We start from the raw sequence: 20,792 nt of genomic DNA, 5'->3' as shown, positions 1-20,792 counted from the left end.
CTGGGGATGCACGGTGGGGGGGGGGGGGGGGGACCTGGGACTTGCCGCAGGGCGGGGAAATCTGACTGCTCTTTGGGCTGGGGAGGGAGGGGAGGGGGGAGGGGGGAGGCTGGGAGGAGGAGGAAATTTGTTTTTTTTTTCTCTTTTCTCAATAAAAAAAAATAAAAAAAAAACAAAACAACAACAAAAAAGAATAGCTTACACATTTAATTGAATAACAGCAGCAATAGTGAGTAATCTAAAGTAAACTCCTGTCCACTACACCTGGGAGGAGCAGGTAAACACACTCCCAAAACAATTCCATGTTTCGAAGACATGGAGGTCGGAAGACTCCTGTCTTGTTTTCTTGGAGTGTTCTCACAAGCATTCAGAATTCTCCTCACACAGCTCCATTCCTGGAGTGTGTTTGAATGCTTATGCATTTTGGAGAGTAACCCCTTATTTGGGGCTTGCAGATATAGTCACCCTCCTACACGTTGTCTTTTTACTCCTCTGACTGTCTCACTTGCTGTGCAGAAGGCAGCTTTTCAGTGTGCCATAACCCATTTGACCATTTTTACTATATTACCCCTGGCGTGGAATCCAGAAAGTCTTAGGAACCTAACTTTGTAATTCTACTCTGCTGTTTACAAGCCTACATCGTCGTAGAGCTATGCCCTGTTGTGACTTCTGTACGATGCCTAAAAAAACCCATAGGAATGTGTCTTCATGCTCGCAATAGAGAGGGTTAGAAATGTCTCAGTGTCCGAGTGTGTCTAAGGTTCTTTTCTTTGCTGGACTAATGATATAAAACGTTTAAATAGAAGATATAAAGAATCCTCAAATTGGGGGCTTTAGCTCGAATAGATGACTTTGGGAGTGCAAGAGGAGGTACGGAGATCTGTGTTCATCAGAGCATGGCATGGCTCTTCCCAGACAGTTGTGCGGTGGCTCTTGCCCTGTGGCTGTATTTAATTCCTGTAATCTCCCTCTCCAGCCCACCGTCTGTGTCAGTGCCCCACCCCCTTCTCCAGTTCCATTGTCTTGCTAATGATCCCAGCCTTCTGTGTGTGCACCTCCACCCCTCTGTTGGCCTTCTGATTCTGTGGGTGCTTTTGTTCTCACTTGTGCATTGAGGGGGTTCCAATTTTTTGTTCTCTGACCTACAGAGATATAGTTCGTCTTTTACACTTTCTACACGCCGGAATAGGTCTGGAAACTGGGATTGCTCATTGGAGCTCATCAGCCCCCCCGCCAGATAGCACACTGTCATTTCAACAATCCAGAAATCCACGATCTCTTAGGAATTTTGCCAACCACGGATCTTATGAAAATGATGATAACTTAGCACTTTTCTGGGTCACCCTGCTCTACATCTGTCCTTCGTCTGGCCTCTACCTTCCTGCCTTTGCCATCATCTTCTCTCTGGTGACTTGATGCATGCAGCACTGCCGTATGCTTGGGTCACTATAATCAGTCACCACCAAGCCCCAGCCCACGTCAGCCTTGTAACCCTCAAGCCATAGTCCCTGTTAACAATGCCCATCAGATCAGGCTTCTGCTCTGACTGCCAGAGGTAAATTAAATCTTTGTTCCAAACAGTTAAAAGCAGAAATAAAATGAAGACAGCGACCTTGATGAAATAGAAAATTCCAGGAGCCAATCTCTGTGTTCAGTGTGTCCTTGATCAGTGGCATGTGCCTGACGTCAGTAGTTGTCATGGTAACTAGAAAAGAGCTGATGTGCTGTAGCCAATGGGGGCCCAGCAACTCTTTCAGCCTGATCCCTGCTGACCTAAAGGAAAGTGTGGGGGTGAGAGAATCATTCTGTAGGCAGAATCTGCCTCTTTCCAGCGTCCTTTCCTGCACTATGCAAAGGGAGACCCCAGCCCTAACCAGTGCTAGGGTTTTCAGGAGAGAAGGGGAGTCTCTGCCTTATGAGATTAGAAATGTCGCATGAACCCAGCTCTTATCTGGCCACTACACTGCCAACTCACTCCTCTCCACATTCTGGAAATTCAACATGCATCTCTGGTCCCTTGGCCTCAGCTGTTGTCAACATGTGGACGCCCCCATCATTCCCTAGCTGAGTCTCCTTTCCTGACTCTCACGGGTATTTTTCCCTGCGCAACACTTGCTGTTTTCAACATTTATTTTCCCTTCCAGCTAGAAAACAAAGACAACCAAGCATGCTGATGAATCACCTTGTGTGATTGCCATGCTGACTTAACCATGAAACTGCCAGAGAGCCAGAGCCCCCTATCTTCACCCTTTCCCATCACCGTGCAATCCTTACGTAACTTCTCACCCCAGGGCTCTCCTCCTACCTCTTCTAGGGCTTGTCAATCACACTGGCATCAGTTTGTCGTTTGCTGTTAAGCAGGTCAGTAGCTTTCCAGTTCCTCACTTATTGGCAGGCACAGTATTTAACTCATTCATACAGTCACGTAGATCATATAAGCATCCTTTGGCTAGTAAGTTCTCCTTCTCTTCCCTAATATGTACTGCTTACAGTATCTCTGCAGGAACATGGCCTTTTACTTGTCATCCAGGTCGTTGTCCTGACTGTTCTCTCTGTCCCTGATTCTGAGACTAGTGTATGCACAGAACCACCTAAGGCTCTTGTTAAAATGGAGACTGGTTCGGTAGGCCCGGTGAAGCCTTGGTTTCTGCATTTCTAAGCTCAGAAGATGACACTCTCAGGGACAAGGAAATACTCGGGATGTGTCCCCCGTCCTCTGGTGACCCCCTGACCTTGCCTTGTGGCACTCACAGGTAGTGGCACCCTTCTGGTCCTTCTCTAGAGCTCCAGGTCATTCCCTCCTCGGCATCATAGGGAAGCTGCCTGCTGCGACGTCTTGCCCACTGAGATGTGCCTCCTATGGGTAGCAGCCTTGTTTAGGAAGCAGTCCTTAGCACTGTGCCCAGAAAACTGAAACATTACTGAATGAAAGTGGCTGAATCTGGAATCTCTCACTGTGGCAGTTACAGTTCCTTAGGCACACTGGGATTACAGATGTGTGCTAACCACACTGGGCCTTATGTGGGCTCACAGATCCTCAGGAAGCACTTTTTCCAGTAAGGCATCTCTCCACAGGTCCTCTTCTGTTTCTGTTCTATTGAATTTGCTCTAACTTACTAGCAAACTGTTTGTTTCCTTTCCTAGTATAATTTTAGTAGTATAGCCCATTTTTTTAAATTTTCCTAAGGACACACAATTAAAAATCAGCTCACCCTAGTCAGGATGCCAACAGAAACAAAGAAATAATTTCACCAATGATTTAGTGAGATGATTAGGTTAGTAATGGGAACATGGGCTCCTGTCAGTAAACCACTAAAAGAAAAAGAGTTTTCTATCAGTTAAGTGGCTAACTATGAATCCTCAGGAAGGAGTGGCATGTCATGAGCCTTTCCCACAGAGAAAGGGACAGTCAATGGAACAAATCTTGTGCAGGACCCAATCCTGTCTCTCACTTACACCCACAGTTACTAAGGATTCAAAAGGCAATAGCCATGTCACCCTGGAAAAGGAGTCATTAGTAGAATAATTGCTGTGTCATAACCCCCAACACAAATTAGCATTTTAATAAATATTTTTGTTTGAACTTTTTCTGTCTATTCATGGCAAGAAATATGCATAGACTGTATGAAAATGTACAATTGGGGGATTCCGGCTCACATTGTGGGAAAGTTACATGACCCTAAGTAGGAACCATTCATCAAGGTTCACATATAGGAAGGAATCCTAAAGGCAGTAAGGCTTCCAATCCATCACTTAGTAATATTAGAAACAGAGGAAGGATAATCTCAGTGTTACACAAAGGAACACAGCGAGCAAGGTAAAACATCTATATAAAAAAAGGGGACATTAAGGCTCAAAGCAGGCTAGCAAGCACGTGGGTGACTCTTGGGATGGCTCTGATCCTTTATCCTTGCCCGATGGTGACTGTATCTCATCCTGTTGGCTGGTGGTTGAGAGGATGATTTCATACTCTGCCACAATTGGCTAATTGGAGCAAAGGAGAAAGGGAGACTCAGGAAATAAGAGTCCTTGCCAGGCTAACTACACATCCACCATGGCCCTTACCTTTCACATGTAATGAGAACACCCTTCATGGTGTTCTTCAGACTTCTTTATTAAAAACATTTCATTTATACTAGCTATGATTTTGTCCTGCTACATTTTTTAGTTTCACTATTTTTTATTGATTTTATTGAGCTATACATTTTTCTCTGCTCCACTCTCTGCCTCTCCCCTACACTTTAACCCTCTCCCATGGTCTTCATGCTCCCAATTTACTCAGGAGATCTTGTCTTTTTCTACTTCCCATGTAGATTAGATCTATGTATTTCTCTCTTAGGGTCCTCATTGTTGTCTAAGTTCTCTGCGATTGTTATTTGTAGGCTGGTCTTCTTTGCTTTATGTTTAAAAACCATCTATGAGTGAGAACATCTGATAATTGTCTTTCTGGGTCTGGGTTACCTCACTCAATATAATGTTTTCTAGCTCCATCCATTTGCCTGCAAATTTCAAGATGTCGTTTGTTTCTGTTTTTTTCTGCTGTGTATACTCCGTTGTATAAATGTACCATATTTTCCTTATTTCCATTTTTTTGGTTGAGGGGCATTTAGGTTGTTTCTAGGTTCTGGCTATGACAAACAATGATGCTATGAATATAGTTGTGTACATGTCCTTGTGGCATGATTGAGCATCCTTTGGATATATACCCAAGAATGGTATTGGCTGGGTCTTGAGGAAGGTTGTTTTCTAATTTTCTGAGAAATCACCATACTGATATCCAAAGGGGCTATAGTAGCTTGCATTCTAGCAGCAATGCAGAAGTGTTCCCTTTACCCCACAACCTCTCCAACATAAGTGCTCATCAGTGTTTTTGATCTTGGCCATTCTTACAGGTGCAAGTTAAAATCTCAGAGTTGTTTTTATTTGCATGTTGAACATTTCCTTAAGTGTCTTTCAGCCATTTTAGATTCCTCTGTTGAGAGTTCTCTGTTTAGGTCTGTATTCCATTTTTTTATTGGATTATTTGTTCTTTTGATGACCAATTTCTTGACTTCTTTGTATATTTTAGAGATCAGACTCTGTCTGATGTGGAGTTAGTGAAAATCTTTTCCCATTCTGTAGGCTCTCGTTTTGTCCTGTTGACCGTGTCCTTTGCTTTACAGAAGTTTCTCAGTTTCAGGTGGTCCCATTTATTAATTGTTTCTCTCAGAGTCTGTGCTACTGGGGTTATATTTAGAAAGTGATCTCCTGTGCTAATGTGTTCAGACGTACTTCCCACTTTCTCTTCTATAAGGTTTAGTGTGACTGGTTTTATGTTGAGGTCTTTGATCCATTTGGACTTGAGTTTTGTGCATGGTGCTAGATATGGGTCTATTTTCATTCTTCTACATGTTGATATCCAGTTGTGCCAGCACCATTTGTTAAATATGCTTTTTTTCCATTTAATATTTTTTGCTTTTTTTGTTAAAAATCAGGTCTTAGATTCAGTTACATTGGTCCTCCTGTATTTTTATGTCAATACCAGGCTGTTTTCAGTACTGTAGCTATATAGTAGAGTTTGATGTCAGGGATTTTGGATGCCTGCAGAAATTCTTTTATTGTCCAGTACTGTTTTGGCTATCCTGGGTTTTTTGCTTTTCCGTATGAAGTTGAGTACAGTTCTTTTGAGGTCTGTAAAATTTTGCTGGGATTTTGATGGGCATTGCATTGGATCGGTAGACTGATTTTGGTAAGCTTGCCATTTTTACTATGTTAATTCTGCCTCCTCAAGAGCATGGGAGATCTTTCCACTTTCTGGTGTCTTCTTCAATTTCTTTCTTCAAAGATTTAAAGTTCTTGTCATACATGTCTTCCACTTGTTTGGTTAGAGTTACTCTGAGATATTTTATGCTATTTGTGGCTATTTGTGAAGGGTGATACTTCTCTGATTTCTTTCTCAGCCCATTTATCAGCTGGGTACAGGATGGCTACTGATTTTCTTTTTTCTTTTTTTTTTTTTAGTTAATCTTGTATCCTGCTGCATTACTGAAAGTGTTTATGAGTTGTAGAAGTTTCTTGGTAGAATTTTTGAGGTCGCTTATGTAAAATATTATATCATCAGCAAATAGTGAGAGGTTGACTTCTTTTCCGATTTATATTCCCTTGATCTCCTTTTGTTGTCTTATTGCTCTAGCTAGGATCTCAAGAACTATATTGAATAGATATGGAGAGAGTGGGCAACCTTGTCTTGTTCCTGATTTTAGTGGGATCGCTGGAGTTTCCCTCCATTTAGTTTGATGTTGGCTGTTGCTTTGCTGTATATTGCCTTCATTATGTTTAGGTATGTTCCTTGTATCCCTGCTCTCTCCAAGACCTTTATCATGAAAAGATGTTGTATTTTGTTGAAAGCTTTTTCAGTATCTACTGAGATGATCATGTGGTTTTCATTTTTCAGTTTATTTATGTGGTGGATTACATTGACAGATTTTCATATGTTGAACTATCCCTGCATCTCTGGGATGAAGCTGATTTGATCATGGTGGATGATGGTTCTGATGTGTTCTTGGATTCAATTTGCCAGTATTTTATTTAGTATTTTTGTGTCAATGTTCATGGGTGAGATTGGTCTATAATTCTCTTTCTTAGTAATGTCTTTATGTGGTTTGGGTATCAGGGTAATTGTATCCTCATAAAAAGAGGTTGGCAATATTCCTTCTGTTTTTAATTGTGTGGAACAATTTGAGGAATCTTGTAGAATTCTGAGCTGAAATTATCTTGTTCTGGGCTTTTTTCGGTTGGGAAATTTTAATGACTGTTTCTATTCTTCAGCAGTTATAGGTCTGTTTAATTTGCTTATCTGGTCTAGATTTAATTTTGGTAAGTGATATTTATCGAGAAAGTTGTCCATTTCCTTTAAGTTTTTCAATTTTGTGGAGTACAGATTTTCGAAATATGACCTGATGATTCTCTGGATTTCCTTCGAGTCTGTTGTTATGTCCCCCTTTTTATTTCTGATTTTGTTAATTTGGATATTCTCTCTCTGCCTTTTGGTTAGTTTGAATAAAGGTTTGTCTAATTTTGTTACTTTTCTCAAAAAACCAACTCTTTGTCTCATTGATTCTTTGTATTGTTTTGTTTCTATTTTGTTGATTTCAAGCTCTCAATTTGATTATTTCCTGCCATCTAGTTCTCTTGAGTGAGTTTGCTTCTTTTTGTTAAAGTTTTCAAATGTTCTGTTAATTCACTAGTGTGGGATTTTTCCAGCTTCTTTATGTAGGCCTTTAGTGCTATGAACATTCCTCTTAAAACTGCTTTCATTGTGTCCCATAAATTTGGGTATGTTGTGTGGTCATCTTCATTGAATTTTAGGAAGTCTTTAATTTCTCCCTTTATTTCTTCCTTGACCCATTTGATTATTCAGGTGAACATTGTTTAATTTCCATGTGTTGTGGGCTTTCTGGAATTAGCGTTGTTGTTGAATTCTAGTTTTAAGCCATTTTGATCCAATAAGATACATGGGGTTATTCCAATTTTTTTTGTATCTTTTTAGGTTTGTTTTGTTATAGAGTATGTGGTCAATCTTTGAAAAGGTTCCATGAGGTGCTGAGAAGTTATTCTTTCATGTTTGGATGGAATATTCCATAGATGTCTGTTATGTCCATTTGAGTCCTAACATCTGTTAACCTTATTTCTCTGTTCATTTTTTGTCTGACTGACCTTTCCACTTGGTGAGAGTGGAGTGTTAAAGTCTCCCACTATTAGTATATGGGGTTTAATGTGTGATTTAAGCTTTAGAAGTGTTTCTTTTACATATGAGGGTGTCCTTATATTTGGGGCATAGATGTTCAGTATTGAGATTTCCTCTAGATGGATTTTTCCTGTGACTAATATGAAATGTCCTTCTTTGTCTCTTTTGTTTGATTTTGGTTTGAAGTCTATTTTGTTAGATGTTAATCGAGGTTTCTGTCCCACCAGGTCCCTCAGTCCTTAAGTCCCAAAGAAATACACAGAGGTTTACATTAATCATAAACTGATTGGCCTATTGGTTCAGGCTTCTTATTAACTCTTTCTCACATCTTAGCCCATTATTCTTTTATGTGTTAGCAATGTAGCTTGGTACCTTTTTTGGCAAGGCAGTCACATCTTCCTTGCTTTGTGTCTGGCTTCCTCTGTGTCTGGGTGATGACTGCAGAGTACCTCTTTCCTCTTCCCAGGATTCGCTTTTTCTCCTTGCCCTGCCTCTACTTCCTGCCTGGTCACCTCAGCTATACTTCCTGCCTGGCTACTGGCAAATCAGCATTCATTTAAAATACAAGTGACAGGGTACAGACCATTGTTCCACAGCACTTAGATATTAGGATAGCTACACCAGCTTGCTTCTTAGGTCCATTTGACTGGGAAAAAAATTTTCCCAACCCTTTACTCTGAGGCAATGTCTGTCTTTGATGTTGAAGTGTGTATTTTGTATGCAGCAGAAAAATGGATTCTGTTTTTGTATCCAGTCTGTTAGCCTGTCTCTTTTTATAAGTGAGTTGAGTCCATTTATATTAAGGGATATTAATGACCGGTGATTGCTATCCTCTGTTCATTTAGTTTTCCTTGTTGGTGATAGTAATTTATGTGTTTTTCCTTTCTTTGGGATTTGCTGCTGTGAGATCATCAATTCTCTGTGTTTTTATTGATGTAGCCAACTTTCTTGGGTTGGAGTTTTCTTTCTAGTACTTCGTGTAGGGCTGGGTTTGTGGCTAGGTATTATTTAAATGTGGTTTTATTGTGGAATATCTTGTTTTGTCCTTCTATGGTGATTGAAAGTTTTGCTGGGTATACTAATCTAGGCTGGCATCCATGGTCTCTTAATGTATGTCTGCATAACATTTGATCAGGATCTTCTGGCTTTCATTGTCTTTGTCCTACTACTTTTATAGTGATTTGAATCCTTCACTCTTATAAGGAAAAAGCTATAGATAGATTCTGCATACCCTGTATAATGAATTAGAATCTTAACTGGAAACAGAAATCAATTACTTTCTTACCTCACTTTTTTTAGATTATGGGGTCTCTACATTTGAATCAGAAATTTTTTGGGGGGGGGTCAGAAAACAAACCCAGAACCTTATACAAGTTGTCCACAGCCTGCATTATACACCAAGTAAGATATTTGGTACTAAATAAAAATAGATGAGGGATGGATCACTTTCCATGTATGTCTCCAAGAAGCAGGCTGGATCTTCTTAGTGTTTGAATGTTGAGCTGTTAGGTGGTCTGGTCTTCAAACTATTCTTTTGAAAGTAGGATTTTCACTGGGTTGTGTAGAAAAATTTAAAAAAAAAAAACAGATTCTATACTCACAGCAAGACTGGGCTAAAGAGTCTTTGACCATGAACTGACAGTTGTATATGAAACTTTAATCATCTATATATGTACTTTCAGCTGTGTTCAAAATAGTTTAGATTGACTAGACATTTATCTCATGTTATAGTAAAATATATTTCACTTATTGTTGTAAGGTTATGCTGCAGTAGCCTACATTTACTCGACAAATACACATATAAGGTGATTGGTATTACAGGCTGAACACACATTTAGGGAGCCTGCTTATGGCTTTTACATGTAGAAGTTAAATTTTAGCTTAAGGTACAATACCAGAGATATGATTTTAATACCTGACTTATGTAACTTTTCCCCTTCTGTGTAAACTCTTGTCCTGTTCCAAGGCTGATTTTATAGCAAAGCTAAAATCTTTAGGACCTCTCAGTTGTCCTTCTCAGATCGTAGTAGAGACCGTTTCATTCCCTAACGAGGGCCCTTTGTATATAGCATATGGCTGTGTCTTATGGAGGCCCTTTGACAGCAAAGAGGTCAAAGGTAACAAAAAACAAAAGAAAGAAAAGGTGAACTGTTTTTGAAATCTAAACTCATTGCAGTCCTGGGAAAGGGGTGTCTTCCTCCCATGTAGTTTCCACGGCTGTACTAATGACTACCAGAGTCTTTGATGGCATAGCATAGCACCTTTTTATTAAACTTTATTAAACAGGCAGGTCATCTCCAGCTCTCAGCCAGTGTATAAGGCATATAATAGCAGGCACAATCCAGAGTGTCAAATACACTTAACTTATTTCACTAGCCCTGTTTTCTCGGGGGAAAGGCTCAGGGACAGTCGTGAAGAAGGCAGAGACCGAGTAGCATGGAGGGAGGGAGAAGACAGTTTGGACCGGCTAAAACTCGTGCTTTGTTATCAGGTGGTCCTCCACTACTCCCTCTTCCTGCCCTAAGCTAGGGGTACTTGAAGTAATTGAATCCTTTAAGGTGCTATTGTGTTCTATTTTGTTTTGTTTTGCTTTTGAGACAGGATTTCTGTGTAACAGTCCTGGCTGATCTGGAACTTCCTTTGTAGGCCACATTGACCTTGAACTCACTGAGATCTACCAGCCTCTGCCTCCCAAGTGCTGGGATTAAAATCATGTGCTACCACTGCCTGGCTGCAATATTTTTAACTAAAAACACTTATACAATATTTTCTGATCACATTTTTCCTCCTTTTTAACCCCTCCCAAACCATCCCTAGTTCCTCATCTGTATAAGTCCATACCCTTTCTTTCTCTCTCTCTCTAGGAAAACAAACAGGAAAAAAAAAAAAAAAACAAAGACTATACACACCACACTATACAAGCAAAAGATCAATAAGACAAAAAAAAAGTTTTTTGGTAGAGAAAAGACATCTACCAAAATACCATCGTGTTTGTTTTGTGTTGGCCAACTACTCCTGGGTATGGGGCTTACCCTGGTCTGGTTAATATACCCAGTGAGACTCCATTAAAGACTACTAAATTTTTCTTTGTAAGCAGGTACCAAGTGCACATAGCTTATTTGTTAGGGGTGGGACCCATGTCTACCTCCCCCTCTCAGTGCTGAGACAGGGTGCAAGTTTTAAGCCTGGATTTAAATGGCTACCAATAAAAGTCTGTTCCTTCTCACCTGCTTTCCGAAAGACAGGATTTAATTGGGTTTCCTTGATGATGCTTACTAAGGGAACCATCTCATTAAAGTAGAGGCAGGGTAGCAAGATGGCTCAGCAGGTGAGGGTGCTTCCTGCCAAGACAGAGTACCCAACAACCTGAGTTTAATCTGTAGAACCCATGTAGTTGAAGGACAGAACCAACTGCTGAGATTTGTCCTCTGACCTCCAAATGTACATCATTGCATACCTGCACCCATGTCTGCATAAATAAATTAACAAATGTGAACACACACAGAGCTTACTGCATGCACGTGTCCTTCCCACTTGGTTTCTTTCTGTACATGGTCTATAGCCCTGGGTGTAGCCCAAATAACAAGTGTTTGTCACCCATGTTTGCAGAGAATGATGAGGAGCAAGAGGAGCTGCCCTCTCTGGATAAACCTGGCTGGTACTCCCAAGGCAATGCGGCCCACCTTTATGAGCTTCTGAAGAAAATGACCGGCAAGCCTGAACCCAAGGTAATTTCTGATTGAGGCAGAGTCCTTGATATCCACATGCAAATACAAATGGTTGTATATCAGGGACCTCTGAGTGCCAGCCTCAGTGTCCCCTCAGGGTTCAGAAGAAGATTCACAGCAAGTGCAGGACCTAGAAGGATCTGAGGGTGCAGTGAACTCTCCACTGCATACTTTTCTGTATCAGTTTCTTTATTCTTCTCCTGCTGTTCTCCTCCTGTTCTGTAAAGTTTCCAGTTTAGATACACACGCAGAACAAAGGCAATTTTCTGAGCTTGGATGCCCCTTTTTCTTTGAAAGTCCCAAATATAATCTATATGAAAGACTCCTTTCCTGACTGCATGTCCTGTCAAATGGAAAACAATTGCAGGGAGGTGACCTCTAATATATCTCAGGGAACAGAACAGAGATATGGCTTTGGGAACCAAGGTTTCTGGCTACATGACCAAATTCTCTCACTGGAAGTCTCATGGGAGGGGGAAGTCATCCAGTAAGCAAAAGAACAAGGCGGATTTTCAGTATTCACAGTCCTGGTAGGACAAATAGATCCAGTTATGGAGCAAGTCCCAGTATATATTCTATATATCAAAACTATATAGCGAAATGAAAAGTCATCTTTGTGACTACCCACAGATATATGTGCCCGTAAGATTGAGATGCAATCATGGGATTACATATACACATCACATGAGATTATACATTACAATGCAGGTATAGGGAAGACACCAAGCTGCTTCAGCAAAAGAGAACAACAGCTTTCAGAATCGGTGGTGCTGCAGACCTTGTCTGGACAGGCTTAGTCCTCCATGAGATAACCACGCCTCTGGTGGGTTGACATCTGAACACCAGTTACCTCCTACTTCTCATGACTGTGACAGTTATGAAGAGATTAAATGGTTAAAGTTAAGTATCTCGGTGGGTCATATGCCTCTGAACATCTGCTCCATCTCTTCCTCTTCTTCTTCTGACTAGATACACTTTGATACTGATCTTATCTGTGTCAGAAAAGCAAGGATTCCCAAGGGGCCATCTATGTAGGAGGTACATGATTCAGACATGGGATGCCTAAGAAATGGCTTTCTGATAATGACTAATCAAAGAATATTTCATATACAAAACAGGCAGTGACTGAAATGACAGTGACTTAGCAGCTTTCCCTTAAAGAACTGCTTGCATTTGACCCCTTGATCACATTGTCAGCGTTAGACACTGGTACGTGTTTACCCACAATACTTTCCTCTACATGATGTATACCGTAAGGAGCAGGAGAAATCATCGGATAGAGAAGGGATCAGGGATTGAGTGGACAAAGAACCTGGATGAGGAGCCTCTGCTTCTTACCCCTTAACCTCACACCATCTTGTGTAGATTGAAGGCTGTGGTAGGGCTTTGCCTCAGAATGCCTGGGGAACTTTCAAACTTTACATGCTGGAACTGTATATCCATGAGTTCTGTTTCAGCAGATCCAGGGCACCCAGGGTTTTGGGTAAGCAGGTCCAAGGCGAGTTCAGGGTGTATAAACTCTTGAACAGTGGTTATGATATGTGTTTATTATAGGCAATCCCTATATGTTGTCAGTTTTAGTTCTAGAGGCAGATTTAATTACAGATGTGTGAAAATACACAGACTCGCTTCTTTGTTATGAAAATGAAATAAAATTGTTACCTGCCTTCCATCTTCAACAAAGCTGTCACTCAGATAGGACAAATACCTGCTCATCTGTGAAATTACCTACCGAAGTTTAAGTTGCTTGTGCCTTTTCTGGTTCTAGTGCTCCGGTGCATGTTGAGGGCATTTTTTGTATTTTCGGTGGTCACCACTCTCACACCCATGCCTCATCAGGATTTTCCTCCTGAATCATAGGTCGTTTACTTTGGTGACAGCATGCACTCAGATATTTTCCCAGCCCATCACTATAGTAACTGGGAGACAGTCCTCATTCTCGAGGAGCTTCGGGGGCAGGACATGGAGAAGGCTGAGGAAGCAGAGCCTCTGGAGAAGAGAGGAAAATATGAGGTAAGGATCCTGTCTGTCCATTTCTTAGGTGGCTGAAAGCTGAAGTCTCCTTAGGCTTCCTGACTTTACAATGAGCTGGGAATGGTGGCATAGACACTAGTCCCACCAAATAATAAATGGAACAAGAGGATCAGGATCTCAGGACTGGCCGTGGCTTCATAAGACCCTGTTTCCCCCACTCCCTCCAAAAATGTTCTGGTTTGAGTGAATACTTTCATGTTTCTGTAGTTTGTTTGAATAACTGTTACTTAACAGCTTCCGCCTAAGCAGACAGCTGTAGCCAACTTAGTTGTATCGTCTGCTTTTAAGTATGTGCCGTCATCATTATATCACGGATGGGGAGAACTGCATAACGTCGCCCCTCCCGCAACTGCGGAGCTATAGGCTGTAAGGGAAGAGGAGTTGTTGTTTCCAGTGGTATAGCTGTTGTTCATGTTCCAGTGAACAAACCCACACCCTTGCTCATGTAAGCAGCCCTAATTAAACTCAGTCATTTTTCAAAAAGACATGGAGGTCTGAGGGGACTTGATGGGAAGGGGGAGTTCAAAGGCCAGTGGAGGGGGAGAGGGATAAAGAGGTGATTATTATCCAAATCCATAATATACATGTGTGAAACCATCGAGGACAAAATACCAAAAGAAAAAAAAAAATGTGATCTATCACATCTCTCTCTGCCTACATTTAAGAGTATCACAAATATCATTTGACATAAACCTGAGCCCCCTGACCTCAATACAGTCCTATTGTAGTGAACAGACTGTTGCGGTGGTTAAATGTAGTTTTTCTACCAAGTGTCAAGCATGAACTATATGAGAGACTTTCTATTCAGAAAGTTCAAAACTACCCACAGAAGGATTGAATTTTCTATCTGTGATGACTTTATGCAGTCTAAATGAGCTTTCAAAAATAAAGTTGGTTAAAAGCGGAGTCATTTCAAAGTGGCTGCCGCAACCTGGAGCACAGGCTGTTACTGCGGTGGCGCATTCTGCGATGGAGTGCGTTGTTCGCATACAATTTCTGTGACAGTTTGCAGTGCTTTCCAAAGTGGAGTCCATCTGGAATTTGAAGATCACTTTTATCTCCCTTGATTTGTGGCAGGAAGCATAAGGACCGAGGACATCTCAAATGGAACTTGACAAGCTTTTACACAAAACTTGTGATTCTATATAATCTTGGTACATCAGCTAATTACCGCTCCTCTGTTAGACCTGGGTGACAGAAGAGCAAAAATGGCAGATGTTCGTGACTAGCAAGACAGAGTAGGCAGGGAATAATTTTCTTCGCCTTATAAACCAAAACGAATCAGTGGTCAGAAGTCTGTTGTTGAAACTAGGAATTACTTGCAGAGTGTTGGTGCCATGCAGCCAGCCTTGTCTTTAAGGGGCGAGGAACTCGCTTCTGCAGCTTCCTTTCTTACTGTCCTAATTTGTTTCTTAATTTAACTAAAAACAAATTTAAAAGAAATTGCATACTTTTTAGAATATTGTGTCTTTAAATTTAGGTTAAAAATAAGTTAATAGTGAACATTTTTAACAAATAAAAAAAAGTTACTGTCGTTTAATTAGGAAAAGCCTGTCCACTAAATCCGTAGTAGGAATGTAATATATTTGAAGAAAATGAAGAAAGAGAAACAGTGCATATGTGTGTGTATGTGTGTGTATTACATGGAGACCTGAGCAGGTCCCAGTAGGGTCTCCTTCCAAGTTCTGAGCTAGACAGGATACTTATTAATTCCACCATGTAACAGAACTGGCTGTGAGAAAAGAGAAAAAATGTGGAATAAAATTAAAAGGCAATTTAGCAAATTGTCATATTTTATTGTTATATGACCATCACGATAGAATGAATCAAGATATCAAAATTAATAGGAAGTTTCAGTCAGTCAAAATTAATAGGAAAGTTTGAAAATATTTTTGTAAGTGTCGTGGTTTGAATGAGAATGACCCCCATAGACTCATCTAGTTCAATACTTGATCCAAGCTGCTGAAACTGGGAGATTAGGAGGTGTGGCCTTATTAGAGGAAGCATGTCACTGCAGGTGGGTTTTGAGGTTTCAAGAGCCAGAGCTCTCTGTGTCCTCATTGCAGACAAGAATATAATCTCTTAGCTACTGCTGCAGCATCTTGCCTGCCTGCTACCATAGTCCCCACCATGATGATCTTGGACTTGAACGTTAACTATGAGCCCCTAATCAAACTCTTCTGTAAATTGCCACGGTCATGGTGTCTCTTCACATCAGTAGAAAAGCAGCTATGAGGTAACTACATTGTAAGGAATGATTTCTCAAGTTAGAACTTGAAGGATATAAGCAGATTACAGAGCTGGCATGACGGCTCAGTCAGTACAGTGCTTGCCTCAAAATCATAAAGACCTGAGTTCAGTCCTCAGAACCCAAGTTCCTAAAAAGCCAGACTTGGTGACATGTGTTTATAATGCCTGCAGGAGGTAGGAGGTTGAGGCAGGAAGGTCCCCAGCGTTTTCTGGCAAGACACTCTAGCCAAATCAGTGAGCACCAGGTTCAGTGAGGGAACCTATCTCAAAAAATAAGGTTTAGAGAGAGCCAGTCCAGTAAGACATTCAACATCGACCTCTGGCCTGCACACACATCCACATGCACACAGAAATAACTGTCTACCCTTCGGAAAACCCATGCATAAAGAGTCTACCTGTGAAAGAGCCTATGGCTAGCCCCAGAAATGAAAGTATTTATCTCAGTCTTCTCAGTGAAGACTTGAAAATACTCTTTTAGAGAAAAAAAAAGAAGTAATATTCAAGGCATGGTAATACATACCTTTAATCCCAGCACTTGGGAGGCAGAAGCTGGCAGATCTCTGTAATATAGTCTGCAGCCAGTCTGGTCTACATAGTAACTTCTAGGCCAGCCAGGGATATACAGTGAGACTAAAGATAGGTAGATAGATAGATAGATAGATAGATAGATAGATAGATAGATAGATAGATTCTAGTAATTTTAAACTATTATTGAGGTATTGGCTTCATGTTTAAGATATACTGAAAGTGATAAATAAATTTTCATGTCCTCATTCTCTTCTAAAAGGAACAATACTGGGAAAATTCCAATGAAGTTTTTTTTAATTATCCTTCAGTGTAATAATAGTAATAATAATAATAGTAATACGAATTATTTTAATCATAGAGAAAATATCTTACTATATACTGTAGGATAGTTTTCAGATTGTGACAACTGGCCATTTAAAGAGCCAATTCAGGGTCATGTTAAGGGGCACTCATCATAAGGAAATGTTATTTTCTTTGCAAAACTAAAATGGGTTCCCAAACTGGGCTTGTGGGTTCCTATAGCATTTCCCTACTTCCATTTGTTTACTGAGTGAAAACACTCTTACAAGACCAGTTCACTGCAGAGATCATTCTGATCACAGCTGTTCTTCCTCTTTCAGGCACCAAAGGTAAAGCCTCTATATTCATTATCTAATAAATGGGGCTCATATTTTATTGACTCAGTCTCCAGACAAGGGAATGCAGAAGACTCCTTGGTTTATACGTGGTCCTCGAGGAGAATCAGCACCTACAGCACTATTGCAATTCCAAGCATTGAAACAATTGCAGGTAATGGGGATACCTGGGAAGCCTCCCTGTTAGAGGCATTGTCTTAAAAGAAGGGTTCTCAAGACATTATTATTTTTGTCCTTTATTTTTGAGATTATAATTTAATTACATCATTTCTCACTTCCTTTTCCTTCCTATCACATACCCCTGGTTCTCTTCCAAATTCATGGTGTCTTTTTTCATTAATTGTTGCATGCATATATGTACACACACACACACACACACACACACACACACACCGAAATATATCCTATTCAGTCTGTATAATGAGTTATTTTTTAGTGAAAAGAGCTTCTAGATATACAGCCTAGGTTAGGACCATACATATACACACACACATACACACACACACTTAACTTTTCTGGAACCAATTACTAAGGGTGGACACTTTAAAAAAAAATCTGTTTGGAGGAATAGGGTACTGGTTGGGAGAATTACCAGGACAAGATGCTTAGGAAGCCCAGTAAGATGAACCTGGCTTTGGGCTGCTTCCCCACCACCACTCCAAAGAGTCCACTGAGGTTGAGTAAACATTTCAGTAATTCGTGTAACTTATAAGATAGGAACTAGAAGAGATAATGGGCCTGGTGAGCTCCTTCAGTTCCTGTGGTAAGGATGAATTAAGGTAGGGTCCATATTTTCAGAGGCTAAAGCTCAGCTTCAGACAGCTGAACAGCAACAAGTCATTAGTTCCTCCATCCATGGTGAATACCTCCACATACACTTGGTTGAAATGAGTGCCCATTCTCTTTTGAGAAATACAATATTCTGGGACTCAAATGCTTCCCTAATACAACCCATGTTGTAGTAAGGAGCTGCAGGCCGCTTCCCAGCCACCGGCTAGCTTAGCCCAGAATAATTACTCGGAAACTGTATTCTTTTAAACACTGCTTGGCCTATTAGTTTTAGCCTCTTACTGGCTAAATCTTACATCTTGCTTTAACCCATTTTTAATATTCTGTGTAGCCCCACAAGGTGGCTTACCAGGAAAGATCTTAACCTGCATCTGTGTCGGGTGGGAGAATCATGGCGACTGCCTGACTCGGCTTCTTTCTCCCAGCATTCTGTTCTGTCTACTCCGCCTACCTAAGGGCTGGCCTATCAAAGGCCAAGCAGTTTCTTTATTAATTAACCAATGATAGCAACAGATAGATGACCAGCACCAGGTAGTGGTGGCACATGCCTGTAATCCCAGCACTCTGGAAGTAGAGGCAGGCAGATCTCTGTGAGCTCAAAGCCAGCCTGGTCTAAAAGAGCTAGTCCTAGGACAGGCCCCAAAGCTACAGAGAAACCCTGTCTTGAAAAAATAAAATAAAATAAAATAAAATAGCAGCCAGGCAGTGGTGGTGCACACCTTTAATCCCAGTGCTTGGGAGGCAGAGGCAGGCGGATCTCTATGAGTTCGAGGCCAGCCTGGTCTACAAGTGCTAGTTCCAGGACAGGCTCCAAAGCTACACAGAAGAACCTTGTCTCAATCCTCCCCCCCCCAATAAAAGAACACAAATCATTAAATATGATGGGAAAGCAAAAGAAAGCAAAGCAAAACAAACAAACAAACAAAAAACCCAACAGAAAAACTCATATAATGTATAGCCCAGAGTGAACAATTCCAGGAATATGGTCTCCTAAGAGCACAAAAAATACAGCAAACTCAACCAACTATAGGAAACAAAGAAATGAGACATTTTGTAGAGATGTAAAAGCTAAGAGGATGCAAATTTTTAGTTAAACCTTCCCAAATCAAAATTGATTTGTAATGAATAGGCTTCATAGCTGTTTAGACACAGTAGAAGGTGAACTGGTGTCCCGTGAAATAGCTCAGAGGAGGTGTGCAGCACCTGGCAGTGCAGCTCCATCTGAGGGAGGTTGCGTGGCATGTACTGGAGCCTGGGTTCGATCCCCAGCACTGTGGGAGGGAGCTAGGCAGGAAGGAAGGTGGGGTGCAGAATAAAGCACCCCCAGGTAAAACCACAGGAGACTCAAAAAAGCCTAAAGGAGACATAAAAGATAAAATGGAAAGGGATGAAGATTTTTGTAACTGGGGAATCCAAGAGTAGCTATAGCCATATGGAACAAACTAGACCCCTGGGGAAACATTCATTATTAATATGAGAGGCAACCACTTCTTGCTGATGTCTCAGTTCTCATGAAAATACAAAGTAACTGAAAGTCTGCAGCACTCGGAAGTCTTTCCCTGTTTAATTGAGAAGCTGCTCAGGAGCCCACCTGCTGTAGAGTTTTATGCTCTCTATGTGGAATCTCAGAGTCCAGTCCCCTTCTGAACTAGGCAAAGGGAGAAAACAGTAGAATCCAGTCTCTGTCCTTCTTTTGCAGTGGGCTCCTAGGCACTCAGTTCTGTCTCTGTAACACTGCAGGACTGCCCAAAGTCCCCGGCTTTCCTGCTGCTGGCAGCCAGCCCAGCCTCCAGCATGAATGCATGGCAGAACATGGGCTTTCCTCGTCTCTCATTGATCTTCCTGTGTATCATGTGTCCCTTCCGGGCCCCCGTGACTCCACTCTGGCGTTGAAGCTTGGATACAGGTCTGAGCTTCGCATTCCTGGATTAGAGCTGATAGCGCCAATGCACATGTCCCCCCTACAGGATGATATGAGGCAGAAAGAAGGTGTTTACCTGAATTGTCAGTAGGATGATGGTGCTGGCCCTAAGATAAGCTTGACCTTCTAAAAGATCCATCTGTGTGTCTGTGCAAACCCGGTGTGTCAGTCTGTCCTTCTGAAAGGGTATTTTGCCGTGTTCCTTTTACTTGTTCAACTACTAACACACAAAATTAAAGACAGCCTTAAAATCTTCCTACAAAAAAAAATCTGTTATAGAAACTATTTTCTTTCAAAATAATTCAGAATTTTATTGGGGTAGTAGAATAATAGAAGCCATGAGACTATTCTAAGATACCTGCATGGTTATGAAAATTGTCAGGATGTGGTTATGAATAGTTAACCTAAGAAACCCTAAGAAAGTTGAAAAATGAATTTCAAGTTCACTTCTAAAATTCACTTCTAAAAAAAAAATGGAAAATTACCCCTCAGCTGTCACCTCAGTGTACCTCTCTTTTTCTTTTTTAATGTATTTAATTGTGTTGGTTTGTTTCTGTCTGTCCCGTGCCTGTAGGTGCCTGTGAAGGCCACCTGGTGTATGTGCTTGGACTGAACTAGGGTCCTCTGGACGAACAATGGAAGCTTTTAATCACTGAGCCTGCTCTCTATCCCTGCCTTTCTTATTCCAAAAGCTTTTCCTATGTACCCTAGGAGAGAACTTCTGTCTGAGGAGCTAGTAAGCAGATCAAACAAAGCTGAAAGGAGCTCTGTTTCATTGCTGGGAAAGGGGAAGAGGGTTGTTTGTATCTTATTTTTCTGATGTTGGAGAAGCCTCCTTACAATGTAACACAGTAATCACATTCTTCGGAACAAGTTGGGTCTCCTACAGAACCCTAGCTTGATTATGTCAGCCACAGACTCTGTAGTTAAGACACCATTGCTTTGCTTACCTCAGAATGAAAAAGGCAACTCAAAATAAAGTGTAATGGTCCTAAAATTTTTTAGGACTCAAATCCTGCTAGTTTCTCTTGAAGTCCCCAGAGCCGTTCTGTTTCTCTGTGTTATTTTACAATATAGGAATGTGTTCATTTGTTCCCTGCATTTTATTGTTCCGCAGTTGGAATAATAGAGCTGATATAGTGGACTCATGACAGAATGTAAGAGAAAACTGCTATAATAAG

General features: G+C 41.0%; 1 protein-coding gene across 3 annotated transcripts in view; it reads left to right on the top strand.

Annotated features, from left to right (window-relative positions):
• Positions 1 to 20,792, top strand: part of Nt5dc1 (5'-nucleotidase domain containing 1) — a 112,792-nt gene that overhangs the window by 88,282 nt on the left and 3,718 nt on the right. For 2 of the 3 annotated variants that reach the window (XM_041654767.1, XM_041654766.1), the window contains exons 9-11: positions 11,336 to 11,454; positions 13,315 to 13,467; positions 16,887 to 17,055. In XM_041654767.1, coding sequence (XP_041510701.1) covers positions 11,336 to 11,454; positions 13,315 to 13,467; positions 16,887 to 17,055 — 441 coding nt within the window. Of the gene's footprint in view, positions 1 to 11,335; positions 11,455 to 13,314; positions 13,468 to 16,886; positions 17,056 to 20,185; positions 20,328 to 20,792 lie in introns of those variants that run through there. The other variant, XM_041654768.1, reaches the window with a different exon arrangement.

Source organism: Microtus oregoni, unplaced genomic scaffold (genome assembly GCF_018167655.1).
Source record: "Microtus oregoni isolate MIOR12 unplaced genomic scaffold, Mior012 000006F_ref0000085, whole genome shotgun sequence".
Taxonomy (NCBI): domain Eukaryota; kingdom Metazoa; phylum Chordata; class Mammalia; order Rodentia; family Cricetidae; genus Microtus; species Microtus oregoni.
This window is presented reverse-complemented; position numbering and strand designations above follow the sequence as displayed.